Source organism: Anthonomus grandis, chromosome 2, assembly GCF_022605725.1.
Source record: "Anthonomus grandis grandis chromosome 2, icAntGran1.3, whole genome shotgun sequence".
NCBI lineage: Eukaryota > Metazoa > Arthropoda > Insecta > Coleoptera > Curculionidae > Anthonomus > Anthonomus grandis.
This window is the reverse complement of record NC_065547.1, coordinates 27,983,422-28,005,411: the sequence shown is the minus strand read 5'-3', so window position 1 is coordinate 28,005,411 and position 21,990 is coordinate 27,983,422. Positions and strand designations below refer to the sequence as shown.

Below are 21,990 nucleotides of genomic sequence, written 5' to 3'. Positions count from 1 at the left end.
GCTACTTGATATTCAGAAGGTAAAAACAAATAATAAATTTAGGTCTCATCTTCATAAAGATTACTTACAGTTTTGAATATATTGAGGAAAATGAGATGTATAGATACTGTAGAAGTGGCAATGGTCCCAATATACTGGCTTGTGGCCCTTCAGTGACCCCTACCTTCTAAAAAAGATCGTAGTTGTGGTGTTACCAAGCCCACATAGTGCAAAAGAGCTAATAAGATCTTATGATTTGGAAAATCTAAAGCCTTTGTAAAGGCCAACAGTATCGGTGCGGTCATTTTATTCTTATTTTTTTCACATCATATCTCTCATATCTCATTTCGCAACTATATCAGCCTCTAAATTCTGACTATTTTTGGGGTAAAATTACGAAATCTGTAATAGGCTAACGAATTTGGCAATGACTTGCTAATACTTTTGAGAAGGTTGGAAGTTATGTATTTTAGGAATTCCCTGCTGCCAGTGCTCAGAAAAGCAGCTTTGATTTATACATTCATCATATGTGCCATATACAGAGTGTTCATTTAAAAACATCCCACCACGGATTTATTGAAAACCACTGTTTAAAAAAAAACGCCGAAATACGTCAAAAGGTTTGTCAAGGGGGACAACTTTCTAACCTAAAATTACTTCACCGCCTTTCACCCTCTGCCCCCCAGGGTCAACCCCTTACAAATTTTAAATGGTAAGGGGTATCGAGTAATAGCTTATTTAAAATGATATAGGCGATGTTCAAATTCCTGACGGACATTTTCAAAAATATGTTGTGGGATATCATGGCAGCTGTCGATGATGCGTTGACGAAGTTCATCCAAACTTTCAGATTGGGGAGTAAACACAATAGATTTCAAATGACCCCATAGAAAAAAGTCTAACGGCGTTATATCAGGAGATCTAGCAGGTCATTCTATAGACCCCCTTCGCCCTATCCATTTATCTAGAAACTCGTGGTCTAGCCATTGCCGAACGGGAAGAACATAGTGAGCAGGAGCGCCGTCTTGGTGGAAATATATTTCAGCCTCATCAAGTATAGGGTTTCCATCATCATCGATTTGGTTTTCAATGGATTCAGTGATAAGCGGATTGATGGTATTTTCTATTGAATTATCAGTGGATAATTGGGGATTGAAATGAAACGACACGCGGTTCAGATAAGATCGTGACAACTACTACTTTATTTTTTAATACTGACAGTTTTTATTACAAGCGGTTAGGCAACACGACATACTGAATACGGCACTTTACTCAAACTATCAGTAGATGGTGTTAATAGGTTCAGATATCTAACATTAACATTTTCCAACATATCCAAATAAATATCTCCATTTAAATTTTCGTTAATAAATAATGGCCCAATCACTTTATTTCCTAAGTGCCTGCCAATACATAAATTTTTTGAGGGTACTGGGCATGCCCTTCTACAAATGCATGAGAATTTTCATTGCTCCAATATCTACAGTTATGGTTATTAACAAATCCATTTAGATAAAATGTGCATTCATCGCTGAAGCAGATATTCTTTACATGAATAGTATTATCATTAATCGCCTCAGTAATTTTTTCACAAAACTCAACTCGCCTATCGAAATCGTCTTCAGTTAACTCTTGCAATATTTTCATTTTGAATGGATCAAATTTATGAAGTTTGGTAACTGTGTGAACAGAGCCTAATGAAATACCAGTGGCAGCAACAATTTTGCGTAGTGAAGTATTAGGATTTATTCCAAAATGACCAAAAACTTTAACTTGAGCGGCTTCATCCAAAATTCGCCAATGATCACGTTTTTTATTTGCAGCAAATCCAGTTTCAGTATACTTAGTAGCAAGGTCCTAAACATATCTATGCGAAGTTATCTTCTCCTGATGTCTGGCGTTAAACGTGACGGCAGTTTGCCGAGCACATTGATTTTGGGCACCATAAATTAGAATAATTTCCACTCTTTCGGCTAGTGTGTAAACCATTTTGGAAGTAAAATCTTTAATTCAACAAATACTTTAATTTTCACTATTCCAAAACTGTCACAATGTAACTGACGGCAAAATAAATTCTTTATTTTCCTTAGCAACTATAAATAACTAAGCAGGTATAACAATAAATACAGTTCGCCCAGGATATCTGTGTTGATGAAAAGAATGCGGAAAAAAATTCAGGTTGTTATTTAGTTTTTTCCACGTCTAATCTTTGGAATTGCTGCAACATAAACAGCAATAGTAGTTTCCGGTTTAAATTATAAACGAATTGTAGATTTGGAAAACCCTAACGGGCAACATTTTGGACACTTATTGAAATAAAAACTGATATTTTCATATTTTTGTTTTCTATCTGAACAAATTAAGATAAACAAAGATTTTTCTAATTTTCTCGAAAACGAATCGACCGATTTAAAAAAATCAAACGTCAAGCTATTACTCGATAGCCCTTGCCATTAAAAATTTTTAAGAGTATGACCCTGGGGGGCAGAGGGTGAAGTAGTTTTCAAATAAATACCCTGTATATGGTATACACTGATATAAGGACAACAAAGTTTAATTAGAGTTTTATTAACACCGTCCGAACCAAATAATGCTTTACTTCTCAGCTTATATTTGACGTACTTTATAAATTTCCACTGGTTGGAATTCTACTAGTGAATTTATATTACATATTGTATTCTAGGTGTAACAGCTTAAGAGTTGTTGATCTAATCAATAATTTAATTTGGTAGAATCTATAAAAAAATTGTTTAATTTTTCTATATCCTTAAACTGCTCAGAAATCGTTTTTATTTTCGATGGTGAAAGTTTAATAAGTTCTTGCCACTTTTTCTACATTTATGTTTTGTATGCTGGCGTTCTATTCATATAGACGATGTTAGCAAGTTAGGTAGCGATTTATAATAATCCCATTTTGCCGGAGAATTGGTACGTTTAATTCGCTAAAAGGTTTGTCTCTTATATAATATAATTTTTTAATCGATCAGTCAAGTTATAAATGTTATTAATCGGAATTGATTCAAGATCATGTTGAAAGAGTTTATAGTTTATTTCTTTAAAATTCCTATATGTAGTAGTCTTGGGCTTGTAACTAAGTCGAGAAATTTGTGCTTTATCATATTTCCAAAAATGATCAGAAAAATCAGGTTATAATTCTATTATTGAAAATTCGTTCAAAATTAGTAAATATTAAGTCGAAAAGTAAAAAAGTCATTTTAGTTTCTCTAGTTCGTTCAGTGCCCACTGGTTTCAAATTAAAAAGTTATTATTATTATTGTTAATAATAATATTCTTATTATTGTCGTTTGACAAACACGATCTATTTTTTAATAAAATAATAAAACAACTATATAACAATGAAAAAACAATTTTACGGATTTATTTACGTTATAGTTTATTTATATATGCACAGCCAAAATGACCAAGTTTAATTCGAAACTTGTTTACCAATTAATTTAATTATTCTCACATGGATCCATAAATAATTTATTTCAGAATCGAAACTTCGTGACCCAGTCAACCCGAATTCGAACGTGAATTGCGAATAAATTGCATGCGGCCGGCATGTGATCATGGTTGCGCCGCATATTAAGCTTAAAAATATATTCCATTTATATTTGCCAAAATTCACTGCATATGGGTTGGCTTTATTCAGGAAAACTGAGTTCTATTGGCAACGTCGCTTCTAATGCGCACCCCTTTGGATCAGATTTACTTTCACCCTCAATATACGCGAGCCTCCGCAATGTTTTCCCTAGTTACACTCAGGTTTTTCGGGAATTTTTAAGGTAAACCAGCTGTTCCTGGAATATTTCTTTAAAGGTTAGTCCTACTTATGTAGTGAATATTTTGGTGAACTTTCTATAATTTGTACCTAAAGCTTATTCAATTCAGCTTTTATTGATCCAGTATGCCTGTTTTGATGCAATAAATGTACCTACTTATTGCACGAATAAGTTAAGGTTGTAATAACAGCAAAAATAGGTATAACTTATTGAGGTAAATGTTTAATTATTTTTAAAATCTGCATTTGATTTACTTTTTTTTTAATTAGGGCTATAGCAACGAGTTAAGTCGTTCGTTAGTTATGGTAACCACCTTTCCTAGGTGGACCATAGAGTCTAAGCTTTTAGGCTCTTCCGGTCCTGATTTGTCTCTGCTAGTAGATAGTCTGACCCTAGATAGTATTGTGTCTGCTTTCTCAATTAATAGTCTGCTCTGAAGGGTATACATATTCTTCTGGGAGAGTGATTGATATACGTGTGCGGTGTTTTATAGCTGTATGACACAAACTCGTAAAAATGCAGGCATTAAAATGATGATATAGGAAAACGGGCAAATATTTCATTAACTTTAAATAGAATTTTCCTTTATTATACAGGGTTTTCAGTTAAGTCTGTATCTATAGCTCAAAAACTCTGACCTCAGCCAATTAGAAAAAAAAATTCCTAACAAAAGTAGTAACAAGAAATCATCCAAAAATATTTTTAACTTACCACAAAATAAAAATAAAAATACATATTTAATTTGACCAAAATTACTAAACTTAGATAAAATTTTGATAACGCCATTGGAAAGCTGAGTACATTTTCTATGAAATCAGTCAAATGTTGATTGAATCAATAATAAGAGCGGGAGAAACAAACGAATATTGTCATATTTAAATCGTTATATCTTGTATATTTCTAAATCAATGTTAATGAATAAGATGTCATATGAAAAATAATTTTCATCTCTCTTGTTGAACTTTTGTTGGATTGCACGTAAGTTGGTTTTGAAAAAAGAAATTAGGTGGCGCTGTTCGCTGTTGAGTTTTCCTTAAATTTTCCTAACATTTCAAATAGATCGGTATGCTTTACCTCACAAATTATAAAATATACATTTTGGCGAAAATTTTTGGACGATTTCCCATTACCATTTTTATTATGAATTTGTCGTAATTGGGGAAGATCAAGAGTTTTTGAGATATAGATAGTGTACACTCCTAACTGAATACCCTCTATACATATATATCACAAAAAATTCTCAGTCCTCCCTATCCATCGGCTCCCACCGTAAAAAAAAGTGACATCCTGGTCTCATCTATCTTTTTTTATTTCATCTAACTCTCTATTATTCTTGGAGTCTTTGTTAAGATTCAGAATTAGAAACTAGAGATCTTTTACCTCGATTTGTGGTCTGTGAAGAAAGCGTGGTAATAGTCGAGTATCGTTCGCATGTTGGATAGAGACCTACTTATTAGTCGAAAGCTTGCACTAATGGAGGATATTTTTGCCAAAACTGTGGTATTTTACTGAATGATGTTTATAGAGCAATGATAATTGTGGCCACTGGGTTCTTATACGAAATTAGGTGTGATCTTTAGCATCTCCGCTGCTTCGCTGAGTAATATATTATTAGATGTTGACTTCATCATTCCCAAGGAGATTCTTAATAGATCCACTCTTTTTAGGTTCTCTTCTGAGCATTCCCAAGCAAGGTCGGGTACGCTAAACTTGACAATTGTGCTTTACAAGACCAATCATGGTCCTAGAATCTGAGCCCGACCAAGTTTTTGCAAGGCATTTTATCCTTTAGATGCCATTCTATTTGATTAGTATATATTGAAAAGTTAGTAGGGAAAGTCTTTTCTCCACAAATAAAATGCTAATCCTCTAATTTCAGGAGTGATGCATTTCGGCAAGTGTTCTTGCCATCATCAGACTCTAAAATATATTACAAACAGTTCAAAAACACATACGAACATTTTTTCTTGACAGGTGACATAAAAAAATACAGATAAAATTATGAAATTGTAAAATACTTACTGAGTCACTTAACACACACAAATTCTAAACAATAACAAACAATACTTGAAAGGTCAGATCAAATCAAATGTCACATCATCAGACATCTGACTTATTAACACACATTTATTTGTTTATTTATTCACACCCTATAACACTACAGTCCGATGGTCTCTCTTACTCGCTCCCAGTACTCAGTAGAAATCTGCTAATCTCATATTGCTCAATTTTGTTATAATTTTAACTGTTCACTAGATGTCCTGCAATGTACCATTCAAGTATTGTTTGTTATTGTTTAGAATTGTTACGTTAATTAAATATTAAATTGAATCGTTAACATTTTATTTGTTGAGAAAAGACTTTCTCTACTAACTTTTCAATATTATATTGACTCCACTTCAGAATGGACTTTTTCCTTGTATAGTATATCTTCTTATAGATCTGACGAGAATTGCTGCCAATTTGGTTACTAAAAGTTCCATGTGGTATTTCCTGAGCCACATGCTGATTCTACTAAGAGATACGTAGAGCTTTCTGATCTGGACTTTGGATTTCCTCCTATCATCAGTAACCTCTTATAATTGGGATAATTTAAGGGTTTTACCTCCCTTTGTAAACCTGTGTTGATTTTTCGTAGGACAATCAGCGTTCCTGTGGTGAGGTCTTTGAAGAAGATGCATTTGTTGGAAATTAGATTGAAAATCAAGATTACTAGGTCTTGGGCAGCTGAAGCTCATGGATCTTCCTGAAGAGAACTGCTAGGTCCTGTTTGTCGTATATGCTGGACTAAATCCAAGTACCAGTATTGATACTTGGATCTCTGCCAACATTGTCTCAATTTCAGATCCAATTATGATGCATTCCATAGTCCTCTTACCTTTCCTGAAACCCATCTTGTAGGGGTCTAAAGTGTGATGCGATTCTGAATAATTGTTTTCAGTGTTTTGAGTATGCAGCTGAACGTGGACCAGCTTGTTCAGCAGGTCCATTCCCCTCCTTCTGAGTAGTTCCCCGGTTTTAATATTTTTGAGACAATCTGAGTTCTCATTTGCTGAGGTATCAAACTATAAAAAATTATAGAAATTAAGCAAGCGATTGCTGTCATTGACTGAAAAAGCTGAAACTTTGATAAAGGGGAGATATAAAGGTTACACTTAATAAAAAGCTTCAAAAGCTGTTAAACATTGGTCTCATTGAGCTCTTCGCAATAGTACTCTACAATGCATTCATCTAAGGAGAAAAATCATATATATGACTCGATATATTAAGGGAAAATAAACTAAATAATTAGTATATACTTATTTAGTTAATTTTAACTAATTATTTTTTAGAATTATAAAAATAATTCTAAGAAACTGAGGTCTTTCCTAAATGGCATCAATTTAAACAATATCAATTTTGTAGATATTCCCGAGTATTTAAGTGTTGTTGTGAGTTCTACACGACAAATAAGATAACTAATCATTTCCTTTCTCATTTAATATGGCCACCATAGGTCAAAAAGTAAAAGTCATAACGGAAAATGCTAATAGAATTGATCAAATAAATATAAATTTAATAAATAAATGTGGTCCGTGCAGCTCACCTTATTCGTGGGCTTCATAATATGGAGCAAAGTCGGCTAAAGAAATATCATTTATGACTTACGCCGACCCAGTAAAATCTTTTCCTCCTTTTTCCCAGGATTTTTGTTACTCTAACATGTGCTCCTCATACACCGGCATGGTTTTGCACTAACAACTCCGAAATCCGACATTGAGGCATTTGCGATTTGTCTTCTTTCCTCTTTGCCGTCGTGGCAAAAACCATTTTCTGCCGCAAGAGTCAATCTTCCAAAATTAGGGAGTCCTATTTTGCCTAATTTGGTTAACGCTGGGAGAATACTTAGCAACTTCTTCTCAAGTTGGCTTCTTCTTTTCCTTTATGGAGTCTATCTGGATATCGAGTTATCTCTCTTGGTTTTTTATAAGATCCCATTTTGCCAAATATGATTGAAGATGGTGGCTCTTAATAATTGAGCATCTTTCTTCTCTTCCGATTGGCAATGCTTGCAATCCTTCGGATAGGGTATTCTTGATACAGCTTGCTGAATACAGGTGGACGATCGCCCCCGTGTTAGTGTATCTACTTACTTAGGTGGATGTGTTAGTAGTAAGGCTTGCTTCATTTTACTACCGCGAAATCCATCGTTCTATGATACTTTCCGAGACATCTGGATATACCAGTCGAACCAAACATGCTATATCAGGTTCAAACTCTTGCAAGGACTTCCCTGACTTCTAGCAGCGATATTTTAACTGCGTGTGATAGAGATAGAGGTCATCATACAGCCATGGTGGTTCTGTAGTAGGATTGGAGTGCACACCATGTAGCTAGGTTGATCCTTCTCTTCTTATAACACTTTGCGTATGATGCGCATTGTTTGAAACGATATTGTTTTCTTAACGAATATTAGATTACGAGGGCCGGATAGTTGTTTGATGGCATCAGTTTCTGTAAAATTCCTGCATGGGTTACTGAATGGATTCATTGATAGTCCTGTACTTCTTTCTGGTGTACGTTTCATGGTGCCTAGGCTTAATGCTAGACATCCCCTAACATTCTTTCTGCCAAGGCCTCATACTAACATCCTGTTGAAATCGCCACTATATACAATATGCGCTATATTTAATCGGATCTGTCACATGTGCGATATAAATTTCTGTCTGGTTCATGTGATTATCGATATCTTGGTGGATCATTACTCTTGGGATTAGGGCCCATGTGTTTAAGTTATAGTTAGTAGGTATATTGCCGTTAATTTAATTTAATTTTGTTGAATATGTGATTATCTTGTTATACTTTTATAATTGGGTTTTTATATCATATTAATAGTTATTTGTTCTAATTTTTTGGATAACTTTTGAGAATGTGACTTTACTTTACTCTTTTTCTTTTCTTTTCATTCTTTTAGGTTTGTTTGTGTGTGTTTTTTTTAACTATATTTTTCATTGTTTTGCAATTGTTTCCTGTTATTGGGCAAGTTGCCTGTTGGAAATAAAGGCTTATTATTATTATTATTATTATTATTATCAGTTGTGTTACCTGAAACTGTAGTAAAATCTGTAGTAAATGTAACATCGTGTAGCTCCGATCACTATGGTAAATCAATAATGGTCTTTATGTTACACATTTTTTGTGCTTCAATTTGAAGGTCTTTATATTTCAGATACTTTCCGCTTCTTTTTCTATGATTATGTCAAGCTTATTTGCATTGATAGATTGTTCAGTTGGAACCTCTGTGTCCCAGATGATGGTAACGTCTTGGGTATTCACGACTGATTCTAGGTCATGTTCGTATCACTTTCTTCCGACTACGATGTACCACAATTTGCATATTTTGTAATGGAGGTGAGCTGCTACAAAATTGCGTCGCTCCTGGTTAACCATTTTTGCTAGTCTAGATTTGAAAGCCTAACAAAAATGACTCTACATTTGAATCTTTTTCGGCTTTCATTATTTTGACTTGATAGTTTATGGCAAGCGCTTGTTCTTAACAAGCAGTGAAGAGAGCCTCTGTAGCTTCTCTCTTTCGCTTTTATGTTCGCGGTCGTCCACCATTTCCAATTTAGCTCTTCTTTAATTGTTTTTCTATTATGGTTTTTATTATCTTTTTTTCTTGTTTCGGGCTCTGCTGAGTTGGTTCTATTTGTTCCAAGAATTTCCTCGCCTGCTCCTGTTTTCTAGATTTCCTTTAGTTGTGCCTGCGTACAATGCCGAGATAAATGTATTTTCCTCCATTTAGTTGCTTCAATGCTCATCATGCCCTGTCCACCGTCCATTCGGGAAATATATAGCCAGTGAACATCTGATGTTAGATATAGTGCCCCGTGCATGTTCATTTATTTTCTAGTTTTCGTGTCCAATTTTCTCAATTCTGATGCTGCTATTTAAAAACCGGCTGGATCGTTAAAAAAGGCTTAAGCCACGCCCACTTCTAAAAAAATGTATATGCAAATATATAAATGTTATAGGGAGTTTTACGCAACTGAATAAACGCAAATTTTTAGGTTAAGATGACACTGCCACGCCCTATCAAGTTTCCTATCCATCCACCAAACCCCGTTTAAGCCACTTAAAATTCTACAAAATGATAGCGACCAGACGTCTACCAGGGCTGATTTATACCCACAGATACACCGCTTATGCCATAGGGATTATTGTTTCGACTTTTGTTTATTTGCTATTTAAATGGAACGTTTTTTGTGTAAATCTGCAAGCGTGGCAACACGTCAAAAAAATGGTAAGAAATACGCCTTTCAATTTAAAAGTAGTATTTTATTTAAAGGAGGTAATTCAATCAATGTTTGGCATCTGTAATGAGGGTATATAGTTTAAATCGGGCGCCAAATTTAAATTTTATTAGACGGAGAAATTTAAATAGATCAGAAAGTCTGAGCAAGGTTTCTTTTTCCAACACATTTTTTCTTTCATTTTGCACCGCATTCTTTTCATGACATCCTAAAGGGAGCTGGACTCATCCGAACGAACAAACAAATGCTTCTAAAATTTTATTTTCGAACTCCCAGCGTTGATTGTCGTTTTCGCGACATTTATTAAGGTCTTTATTCTAAAATCTCGCAGTGTTGGTGTAGTTCTGTATTTCGCAGCTGTATGTTCTGCATGCTTTGTCTTACAATCTTTTTATATTGATTGAGGTGGCTTCGATAAATGTGCCAGTCCTCCGCTATTCTGATATTTTTTGCTTTATTGAAAGCTGTTCTTAATTCTGCTCTCAGGTTTTCCAGTTCTTGGCACCACCAAACCAAGGTTTTAATAGAGTTCTGGAATCGCCTCAATGGGTATGATCTTATAATAGAAGTTTTGATGCTAGTGGCGTACTGTTGCAATTCCTGCTCATCATTGAGTGCTTTAACTACTATTCTCCGTAGTCCAGACAATTACAATGACATGGAAACTTCATCAGAAGTATGCTAGTTAATAACTGAGTTTGATATGACTGAGATGGACAGTATATGTATCTATTAAACACAGTGCACGGTGTATATATTACCCTCGATATCACCTAACAATTGAGTTTGATATAAGTGGAGTGTACTATAAGTTTTGCACTATTAAAGTGTGACTACGAGAGTTATTTAAAGTGGCTAAACTTCCAATATTACAAATAAAGACAACTTACTTATAAATTCATAGAGCGATGATTTTTGATCCTAGTGCTGACCACATAATTTTTGCGGATGACATCACAGTGCCAGAGAATCCAAGAAATATATGGCTCTTATAAGAATGGCTTAGTCAAAATTGTTCAATATTATATGTTCGTTTCGAATTAATGTTCGATAGGAAGTTCACCTTAAACAACTAATATATGTGCTGAAGATCAATCAGGGAGTCAGTATCAGACCTATGCCAAAGAATGGTGCTCTTGTCGACGATGTAAAAAATATAAATTTAACCGTATATATAAAGAATAATGGTGCCCACACCGACCATTATGGTACTATTCAATCCTATTAAATATATACTATATCCTATACCATATCCTATTCAACAGGGCGATATTTAATCGCCCTGTTGAATAGGAAGCGATTAAATATGGCCCTGTTGACTAGGGAACACTCCACGAAATGATGCAAATCAGGTTTCGCTACTACTTTCGAGGCGAAGTGGAAGAGCTATCGCAGCAGAATCTCGGGACTAACGTAGTCGAATGCTATGAACAAATCACAAACCAATGCAGCAGAAACCTCATCTCTATGAATCTGACTGTAAAGAACGTTCAGAAGGTTGTACATGGGCGTCATTAGTTTTTACTTTCTTGAAAGCCAAACTGAGATCCACCTAAAATGTTTTAGGATTTAAAAACAGACATTTCACAATTTTTAATTATCTTTTCAATAATTTTTGACGGGATTTTTTGAAACAGAAGGGTTATCGATTTAAAGTTGGATGATTGATCAAGCATACCCATCTTGCATTTACAGCCCCAATAAAAAAGTTTAAAGCGATAATTGGCATGTATAAAAGTAACCTAGTACATAGACCATCCAATTTTTAATCACGGAGACAAAATCAGAGCTTAATGTTTTTCTTACTAAGAGAAATGGACGATTTTATTATGTGAAACTGCACGTTTCCTTGGAGTACATATCGATGTTTTGTACTCCATGCTGAAGATTGATTCTGATGATTTGATTCTAGAGATTTAGTTTGCGAGACTGGTCTTTTGCCTATTTGTCATGCCTTCATTGAATCTGGAATATCTTACACAACTCTGGGGAATTACAAACTTGTTTCAAAACTTTCAAACAACAAAAGACTATTCTTAATAGGGATAAAGGTCCAATCCCTTATAGTCAATGTTACGCTCTATTGGTTACATCTTTAGTTTATAAGGCCACTACTAAGTAAGGTTCCAACCATACAACTACCGATTTAAAATGTTTATTCGGTTTACAAATAACAATTAAATCGATAAGGCATTAGTCTACTGTTAAAACGAAATTTTCGTTGCACTTCACTCAAAGACCTCTTAAGCAAATACAATATTTCTAGAACTTGAAGTTAGTCAAACTGATGAAACTAGATGTATAAATGTATATACGGTTATAATATTTTTAAGAATTTTCTCGACCTTGTCAGTAAAGAAAATTTCGTATCTCTCCGGCAAATATAATTAAAATACTTTTTGTTTAACCTGGTAGTTATTTTAATATTCTCTGTTTCCAGTGCACCCTCTACGAGCAAGGATTAGCAATCGGATCGCTCTGCGCCCCCCTCTGCGTCTCTAAAGACATCCACTCACTCACATGTCACTCCTTCCAAGCGGCGAAAGAGGCGGTCTTCAGTGCAGAATGGCACAACATCAAGCTGGTATTCAAATCTGTCGACACCGATGTCCAACCTATCCACTGGTACGACAATGGTCTACTAAGGTACCCGACGGAGAAAGAATTTTTGTCTACGATACGCACCATCGTTAAGAGAAAATTAAATTTGACCTTGGCTTATGATACCGCTTCGAGGTTGGCTAGGTTAAAACCCTCTTATGAGGAGAAGGATTTGGTGAAGAGGAGGCAGGAGATGGATAGCTTATGGTACTTGTTGCAAGATAACGAATATCTTTTATCGACGATTTTTACAGACAAGGATATTTTCCCGCAATTGATTGGTACCTGTGGACCTTATTTTGCTGTGGAATATTTGGACCCAGTGCCTTTTACCTCAGCAGGTAATTTTTACAAATTTTAATCATATCATATTAGTGGCACATGAACTAATTAAATTTTTATATGACACATGATATTTCACGCTTGTATATGAATGTGCTTCCAGGAAGAGGACGACCTCTTGGATTTTGTGGAGTGTAGTTCTGTTTTCCCTTGAAAACTTTTTGGGGCTAGTTAATGTCTACTACATTGTGAAGTCCTATGGTGAAACCTTTGGTGTGTTAAAACTTGGAAGTTTTAATCTTCTCCCGAAGTTACTAACATTGTTAGCGATACACGTGTCGAGAGAAAAATAAGGAGTTTTGGTTAGTGATTTTGTAGTAAGTGTAATAGCGAACGGAAGGGCGGAGAAAGCAGCATCCAGTAAATAGCCTAAAACTTACTTTCCGTCAACGCCGGTAACCCACACGATACCAGTAACAGGGTGGTAATTTTTTTTTCATACATCCATTCTAGGCCTTTTTATTACAAGAAGGCAAGCCCTCCTGGATAATATTCCCAATTCCTCTGCTAGAAACGGATATACACAAAATGTCACCCCTCGGCTTAGCACACCTTCAGCACTCACCTATAACCTTCCTCTGGCGCGGCAGAATTGCGACTTTACCAACAAGTGTGCTAGCTAAATCTATCTATCATGATGTCATGATTTACCTGTTATCACTCCATCATATACTTACAACTCATTTATGCCGAGACCTGACCTTAGCTCTAGAGGGGTCTTATACAATTATTGTACAATCTACCCTAATTTCTCCCCATATGTTTATTACTCACTTCCTCGGGGTTCGAAGAAGGATTTAGGTTTTGTGAGATAAAGACCTAATCCAAGACTTGCGAACCACTTTCTCGTTACCCTCCACTTCACTGTATCCTGGCGCCCTGACTCGTCTAGCGCATCTCTGCTCTTCCCTACGCATTTGATTCAAGTTCTTACGACTTGACTGGCAGGGGTATATATTTAATTAATTTTCAGAGCTCCTTTTTACCGGTCTCTCCTTGCTATTATTAGAATGTTTTATTTTAACCTTTATTTTAAAAATAGTTACATTTCTCCTAAGAAAAAAACCTGCATGTTAGTGCAGGCTATTTGCTGATCATTAAAGTATATCAGACTGTACCAACCGCTGAGTTTGTATTTCTTACCAACGGGCCCTATTAGATATTCCCAATTTAAAGGGCCTACCCATGCAGTCTGGCTTTGACAAATTTGAAGATCTGCAAGAACTAACAAGTGCTACATAAAAAAGGAACTGTGCTTTCCTTTAATTCGCCAAGTTATTATTGTCATTGACATATTATTCAAATGCTAAGTAATAAGCCCAACCAAATAAGAATCTCTTTAAAAGTAATTTAAATCTTTTAAATAGACTTCGCCTCTCTAATGCCCCTTGACAGGTGGTAAAGGATTTTTATACCTTTATAGAAAATAGATTTTTTTACTAAGGCAAATGCTCAGATTGGAAACAGTAAATTATTTTGCTGGCATGTGCATATGTTGGGTTTAATATAACAAGCTAATCGTGTTTTAAGAAAATCAGGCACACAACTTCCTGTATAGAGAGACAGTAGATTGTAAGCCTTTAATTTAAGATGATCGACAGGATGCTCTAGGTTCCAGCCCACATAAATATTGCAAGCGCGCTTATGGACAACAAACAACATTGCAGAAACTTTACAAAAAGCAATTACCGTACCTGAGATGGAATTTAATCACCCGATCACCATGCCAAGCTCCTGAGAAGTCACTCTAACAACAAAATAACCTGCATAAACCCTATTGCTAAGGCTCAGTATATGATTCTCAAATGTAAGATCCCTGTTAACAACCAGAGCGAGCAACTTATTTTCAGAACAAAATTGAATGGAACAATCACCAACAAGAATATTAAGGCCATGGTTATTCGTGAAATTGATTACCTTAGTCTTCTATGGGGTTAACGATAGAAAGTTCACCTGGAACAACTGATATATGTGCTGAATATCGACCAGGGAGACCTATCACACCTATGGCAAAGAATGGTGCTTTCGTCAATAATGTAAATTTCCTGCCACTGGGGTACTCCCCAGTCAACAGGGCGATATTCAGAACAGTCCGCGATATGATGCCGATTGCTGCTACTCCTCTAAAGGCGTAGTGGAAGAGATACGCGGCAGAATCTCGTGACTAACGCAGTCGAATGCTTTATAGAAATTACAAAACGCTGCAGCGGAAACCTCATCACTATTAATCTGACCGTAAAGAATTATTAGTGTTTTTAGTTTCTTGAAAGCCAAACTGAGATCCACCTAAAATATTTTTGGATTAAAAAAACATTTGATATGAAACATTTGATTATAATTCTTGACAGCGTTAACCGTTTAATAATCTAGGTGTGTGCGAAAAGTCCTAAGCCTGTTCGTCCGCTCTCCAGACAATGAAATGAGACACGAGATTTTTAAACGAAATCGGGGCGCGCTTCTGCGGGCGCGAATTATCCGTTTAAAGTTTCAAGTATATCCATCTTGCATTTACAGTACCAACAAGGAAATTTAGAGCGATAATTGAACATCTGAAATTTCTTTACAAGTAGCATTTGTTACGTCACGGTTTTCTTTGCACCCCTTGCGCGTCTACCTACCTCCCTCTGGTATTTCTTTTACTGCTAAAAAAAGAATGAAAAAATAAATTTGTATTAAGAAAAGTACTTATATTGGCCAGGTTAATAGTTATTATTATTCTTTTTTATTTATTATTCTTTAAAAAAAAAGGGCTGTGCTACACAGGTTTCTACCTGAATTAACGGTTTCATAATCGAGGCATGGTCCTATTTATCATAATGGTTTCTTTATTGTAAATTGATAATTAAGTTTGTAATTTTATTGATAAATAAATTTATTTTGAATTTGAATGTATAGAAATATCAGATAGACCACCAGCTGAATTGTTATTTTTTATTTAAAGTAATGTCTTTCAACTCGGTCAAGTCATCAGCAGAGATATCAGGGGCTGACTGGGAGTGGTTCAAGTGGTTGCTGTACGGTTGGCGGATATCATTCACAATCCTCCTACTTTCTCTAGACTTGTTCGGGGTTTTATTTAACCAATTTCAATAGAAAGTTCTTTAAGAGATTCGTATTAGCCAAGGACTTATACGAGTTGAATTATTGATGAAAAGCAGGGTAATTTTCTTAATGAGTGAACAGATCTCAGGTGTCTATATAAAGTGTTGAGTCCTTTAGTAAATGAGGGCTTCTTACGCTGTTATTTGAGCCTTACCATCGGAAAAGAGGTTCACCAATCTCCAGTAAAAGCCTGACAATGGGTCAGACGAATCCATCACAGTCCTATACAGCTGCAACACATGACTAATAGATTTGTTGTAATTCTTCATGTTGAAAATTTGACCATAAGAAAATGCATCGGACTTGAGGAATTTCCCATCTTCACTAATTTCCTTAATAACTGCGTCATGGCCTGATATACCTGAACTCACAATAATGCAGTTTGCAATATGTTCTGGATAATTTGAAGAAACATATGGTCAATGGTGCTGGACGAAAATCGCGGAACGCGAGTCGGAGACATTTTAAGCCCCACGTTGAATCCGTGCGTTACCCGAAGTCTGACGATTTGTGGTAACGCACTTGGTAGGTGTGGCGATTCCAGAGAATAACATATCTGCTAGGATAACAGGTCTGCCTTCATATAAATAAAAACAGCATAGCAGACGCACCTACAACCTAGAAAAAGATAGGATAGATTTTTGGGATTCAGAAGATTACATTTCGAAGAAAAGTTGTCTCTAAATGACCACCAATTACCGATCTTGAGGCTATTATCTTTTTTGCAGCGTTTTAATTTTTCTAGTGAAGAGCTGTCTTAGGTCTGTTCTAGTCTCAGCAACTAGTTATGTTACTGATTATAGGTAGTTAATGTTGTGCCGGAGAACGACGATGTTTGTCTTGATGCGAGTAACGTTAAACACTAAATATAGCCTAAGAAAGAATTATTAAAAGCCTAAGGTTAGTGGATTTTTTTCTCCTTGTTGTACACCTTTTTTTATTTAGTATACGCATAAAAACATCGGATATTTTCATCAAAAACGCAGTAAACGAAACTCTGTTTAAAATATTTTTTTTTGCAGTGTTTGCCATAAGCGAAGACTGGGGTCAAAGATTAAAATTCGCCCTACAGATCCTCGAGCTGCTCGACGAACTCGACACGAGCTTTCGCGAACCATTCCACTTGTGTGACGTCAAACTGAGCCATTTCGGTTACGTGAAAAACATGAAAAAACTTAAATACCTGGATCTGGACGAGGCGTTTCCGCGGACCGTTATTAACTCTCTCTTTAAGCTGAGTAAATGTAACTCAGATGACGACTGTGAATTTTTAGATTGTCGTTCCACGTGTAACTCGACCACGAACAAATGCAAACAGGAAATCGGTAATAATAATTTGCAGATCGTGTGCGAAAAAATCTTTCTTGGTTGGAGAATGTCCAACACTGTTATAGTGCCTGGGTTGTTAATGTCTCAGCAAACTCCTTCGGAATTAGCGTCGATTTTGAGGCAATGTGCTAATCCTGAAGGAGTGAGCGGGAAAGTGAGAAAGATGCCCGACGACGAGGTGAGGAAGAGGTTGTACAACGTACTGTTTGAGATGGAACAATCAGTTAATAATGATTTCTTTCTTTGAGGATATTAATAAACATGTTTATAAATGGATTGTGTTTTACTGAATATTTCTTAACTAAAATAAATATAACATAACAACTCTTTAACTGGAAACAAAGTGACCAAAACCTATAGTCTTGCTCGCATAGAAGCTGCGGTTGTTGACGAAATAGACTATTTAACAGTAAAACAAAATTTTTATTAAAGCAACTTTTCAATTTAAAATAAACGTTTTTTGATCAGACAGGACAGGGATTTTGAAAGTTTCTATAACCATCTCACTTTTTCTGATAAGCTATTGACAATTCATAGTTATGATAGATTTATTCAAACACTCCTTACTCTATTAATAAATTCTAAAATTTGCATTTTAGAATTTATTAATAGCATGACCGCTCTTGTTCAAATTATAAACCATACAGTTACAAGATGCATGTTGTGCTAGGCTATAGCCCTAATGCTGGAAGAACTTGAAGATTGATTGTGGAAGCAGTTGGCCTAATTTTGATTTACTCCTGCTGGTTTTTATTTCGAATGTAGCGCGCATTTTTGCTGAATAATTGCAAATATTAAATGTAGTTATTACTGGAAGTTCGTAACCGCGATATAAGGTATATGCTAAATGCTGTAATTTTTTTTTGTATGGTTCAGTCAAAAATTAATCATTTAATCAAATTGAACCTATAATCCTTCATAGACTGCTATTGATTTAATAAACTATTCCTCAAAAGAGATGAAATCAGTCGTTATAGTGGATTTGCTTGAGTCGTTAACTTTGTAGTCATGAATAAAACAAAGTTATTACGTTGACTGAGAATATGGGAAGATGCGCAACTTTACGGGCAAAATTGTACTACTAAAAGCGGCCGGTGGATAGATGGCGCAACAAGAAGCGCGCCCCGATCTCGTGTCTCATTTCATTGTCTGGAGAGCGGACGAACAGGCTTAGGACTTTTCGCACACACCTAGATTATTAAATTTGAATTTCCTTTATTATTTTTTAATACTTTTAATTGAGTAGATTTATTTTGCTTGTTTTTAAATAAAACTTGTTAATCGGTCGTCACTTAAAATGAATATTTGCGTTTATCATGGATGTAGTAACGTGAAGAAAAGGACAAACAATATTATAAGTTTTTTATAATATTATTTATATTAAGTTCCCTTTAAAAAAGCCAGAAATACTCGCTGAGTGGATAAATAATTGTGGAAACCAGGAAATATATGTTATGGATGAGGTTTTACTAAAAAATAGACTTATTTGTAAAAAACATTTTAATTTTTTTATATAATTTCACGGTTGATTAATAGCTTGACAAACTGTTTTGAAAGATAACAAAAAATTAAAAGATTACTTTTTTAAAATTAAAGGGGTGTGATTTTAATGTAATTTAATGATAGAAAATATATGAATATCATATATTTTAAATTATGAATTAATTTTGAGAATGCCCTGTTATGTCTCTTTTTAACAAAGGAATCCATGTATTATTAAAATCAACCGAACAAGTAGCTAAGCATTTATCTTCGCCTAACATTACAAATGCACTTTCCTTTAGTTTACGTAATTTTGAAATTGGTTCCTTTGCTAAAATTGAGGAAGCATTCCAGTTTATTCTATGGTTATTGTCGAATGCATGTTGTATAATCAATTAACATCTTCTGAATATTTTAATATTGAAGGTTATAGGGGGTTAGAGGGGATTTAATAGTAATGATGCGCTGATAATGTTTTTTGATGACAAATTGCACAATAATATCGAAATCTTTACCGAGGATATAGATATTGACTGAAAGGACGTAAATAGCAGTACAGAAAATGAATATCTCAGTCCCATGTCAAATTGTGGTTTTCTGCTCTATATTAAACTAACAACTAGATATGACTCAGACTCCTGCTTACATCCATTTTTTATCAACACCAGCACAACAACAAAACAAATAAATTGCTATATATTATTTGTGTCATAGATCACTATCCAATTATAGTCAATATATTGTAACATGACACTCAAAATTCTCTTTTCACGAATAAACAAGATAAATATACCAAAAGAAAAATTAATGACTTGGAATTATTAACATTAAACTTCACAAACTATGATTGGAAGTTACAGAAATTCAGGACTCTGAAGACGCTACCATTATTTTTTTTAAAAAACTTCAAAAATTATGAAGGCATCTGAGAGAATAGAAGTGTTTAAAATCACTAAAAAGAGAGTGAAGAAATGGATAACAAAAGAACTGATTGCCTCAATTAAACACGTACAGGGATAGACTGCAGAAGAACCCACAAAAACATTGCGATCATGAATTACAAACACTTACAAAGCTTATAATTACTTTTTTGTAAGTCTTAGTGATTTTTTTTTCTCATGATTCCATTTGGCGTCAGTGGGCTTCAAGGGTAATTATGTATTTTTATGATGTCCAGAACTGGTTTGACAGAGGAAGATGAAAAGAGGTTACTGCTGTTACTGGAAGGTGATGAATCAGACGCGGACTTAATAAGTGACAACGATGACCTTGATGACAATGAAATTAATGAAGTTTGCAGGTTGCAACGAATTCTCGACCCAGATAAAGAACCGCCAACCCCACAGACGTCAGAAAATGATAGTCATTTTGAATTAGAAGACCCCGAACGAGACCCTGATGAGCATACACATGAAGAACTATTCGATGAAGAAGATGACATACCATTGGCTGTACTATTCTCTTTCCAAACAAAGAACAATGGTGTAAAAAAAAGTCTAAGCCCATATGGAAAAAGAAGAACATAAGTGAAAGTAATAACCAATGCGATGTAAATCATAGTATTTTTGAGTATGAAATCATGTCCCCTTTGAGCTATTTCAAATTATTTATAAATGACGACAAAGAAAAACAAAGTTGATGATGGCTCTTCAAAGACAGAACGTCGTATTTTAAATTTAATGGTGTCATCGTATAGGCGAGAAAAAGTGGTCACAATAATTTATTTATTCAATAAATACTTTTGTTATAAATTTTTTGATAACGCCAGAAAAAAATTAAAATGATTTTGTCAAAATTTAGTATTTAAGTATTTGGATTTTATTATAAAAGGAAACTATATTGCTCAACTTTCCTCTAATTATGCCACCTCTATTGACGTTCTGTATAACCGTGATGCGGGGTCTTTACACAAAATGTTTGTTTTTTTTATTACTAGGTATCTTTTTATAGTTTTAAGTATAGTTGTAGCAAATAGTAATTGAGAATTTGCCTGTGTCGCTTAAAACTTAAGATGTGGCCTATTTTCTATTTCTATTAATATCCTCATTCAAAACCCCTTACTTCACAGATCTCACTACGCTGCACAATTTTTCAGATATTGAATCACATGACAAAATGGGTTACTTTTTACGAAAAATTATTGATCAAGAAGTTATATTACCATAGGTATTAAGTCTTATGAATTATTTCAATTAGTCTTTATAATATTTACGTGAAACCTACTTATACCTTAAACTTTGCTCCACAATTTTTTGAATATTAGTTTTTAGTTAATTAAGTGCAACAGGCTTTTTATTTCAAAACTTGATCCTCTTGAACACAAAATGGAGAAAACATATTGTTTGTTGTTGGAATTATAACTTGTATTAAACTTAATTTTATAAAAATAGCTTCTTATATATATTTTTGTATTAATTTTTGTCTCAAAAACTTATTTAAGTAAGTAATTATTTGTTTATAAAATTGAACTTTTAAGAAATTTCAATGTCTCCACCCTTAAGTAGATCACTCATCACTTGACCACCTAAATGACACCACTGTGTTTGTTGTATGTTAAAAAAAAATAATAAAAACATAGTTGGCAGCATCATTCCATATCTTAAAAAAATATCCAACACGGCCGCGTAACTGGAGATTCCAGCGTCGTTAAAAACCTGACTCAAAGAAGCCAAAAGCCAAGTCCACGCAGCTAAAATAAATCGTTTCTAGATTTGACGCCTCGCGGCAGCACCACACGGTGCACGAAACTGAACGGCAATCCGATAGTCGACCGGGTACACTTTTTAACACAGGATTGCGTATCGTCCCAAATATTCAATTAACGGTTATTATTTCCTTAATATTTGTTTAGAAGCCAATTGCAGAATTATAATCTTCTTTCAACGTCCCTTTTATAAAGGTCTTGATAAAGGTTGTACTTAAAATATATCTACTGGTATTTAATTCCATTGCCAATTCTAATACAGAAACTGTGGGGTTGATATTAATGTTAAGTAAAACATTTAGTTCCAGCTCTTCATTCACAATAAAGTTCTTTCAAAAAACTGCTGCAAATTCATTTAAATAACAAAAAACAA

General features: G+C 34.6%; 1 protein-coding gene across 3 annotated transcripts; it reads left to right on the top strand.

Annotated features, from left to right (window-relative positions):
- Positions 1-3,558: 3,558 nt before the first annotated feature.
- LOC126733484 (divergent protein kinase domain 1C) lies at positions 3,559-17,707 on the top strand. 3 transcript variants are annotated; one of them, XM_050436792.1, is made up of 4 exons: positions 3,559-3,801; positions 9,815-10,047; positions 12,498-12,999; positions 17,125-17,707. In XM_050436792.1, exons 2-4 carry the CDS (start codon positions 9,895-9,897, stop codon positions 17,676-17,678), a joined length of 1,209 nt encoding a protein of 402 aa, XP_050292749.1. In that variant the 5' UTR covers positions 3,559-3,801; positions 9,815-9,894; the 3' UTR covers positions 17,679-17,707. The 3 variants fall into 3 exon arrangements, with proteins under 3 accessions (XP_050292749.1, XP_050292750.1, XP_050292751.1); XM_050436793.1 differs by having other exon boundaries at positions 3,692-3,767; XM_050436794.1 differs by lacking the exon at positions 3,559-3,801 and adding an exon at positions 3,856-3,978.
- Positions 17,708-21,990: the final 4,283 nt, after the last annotated feature.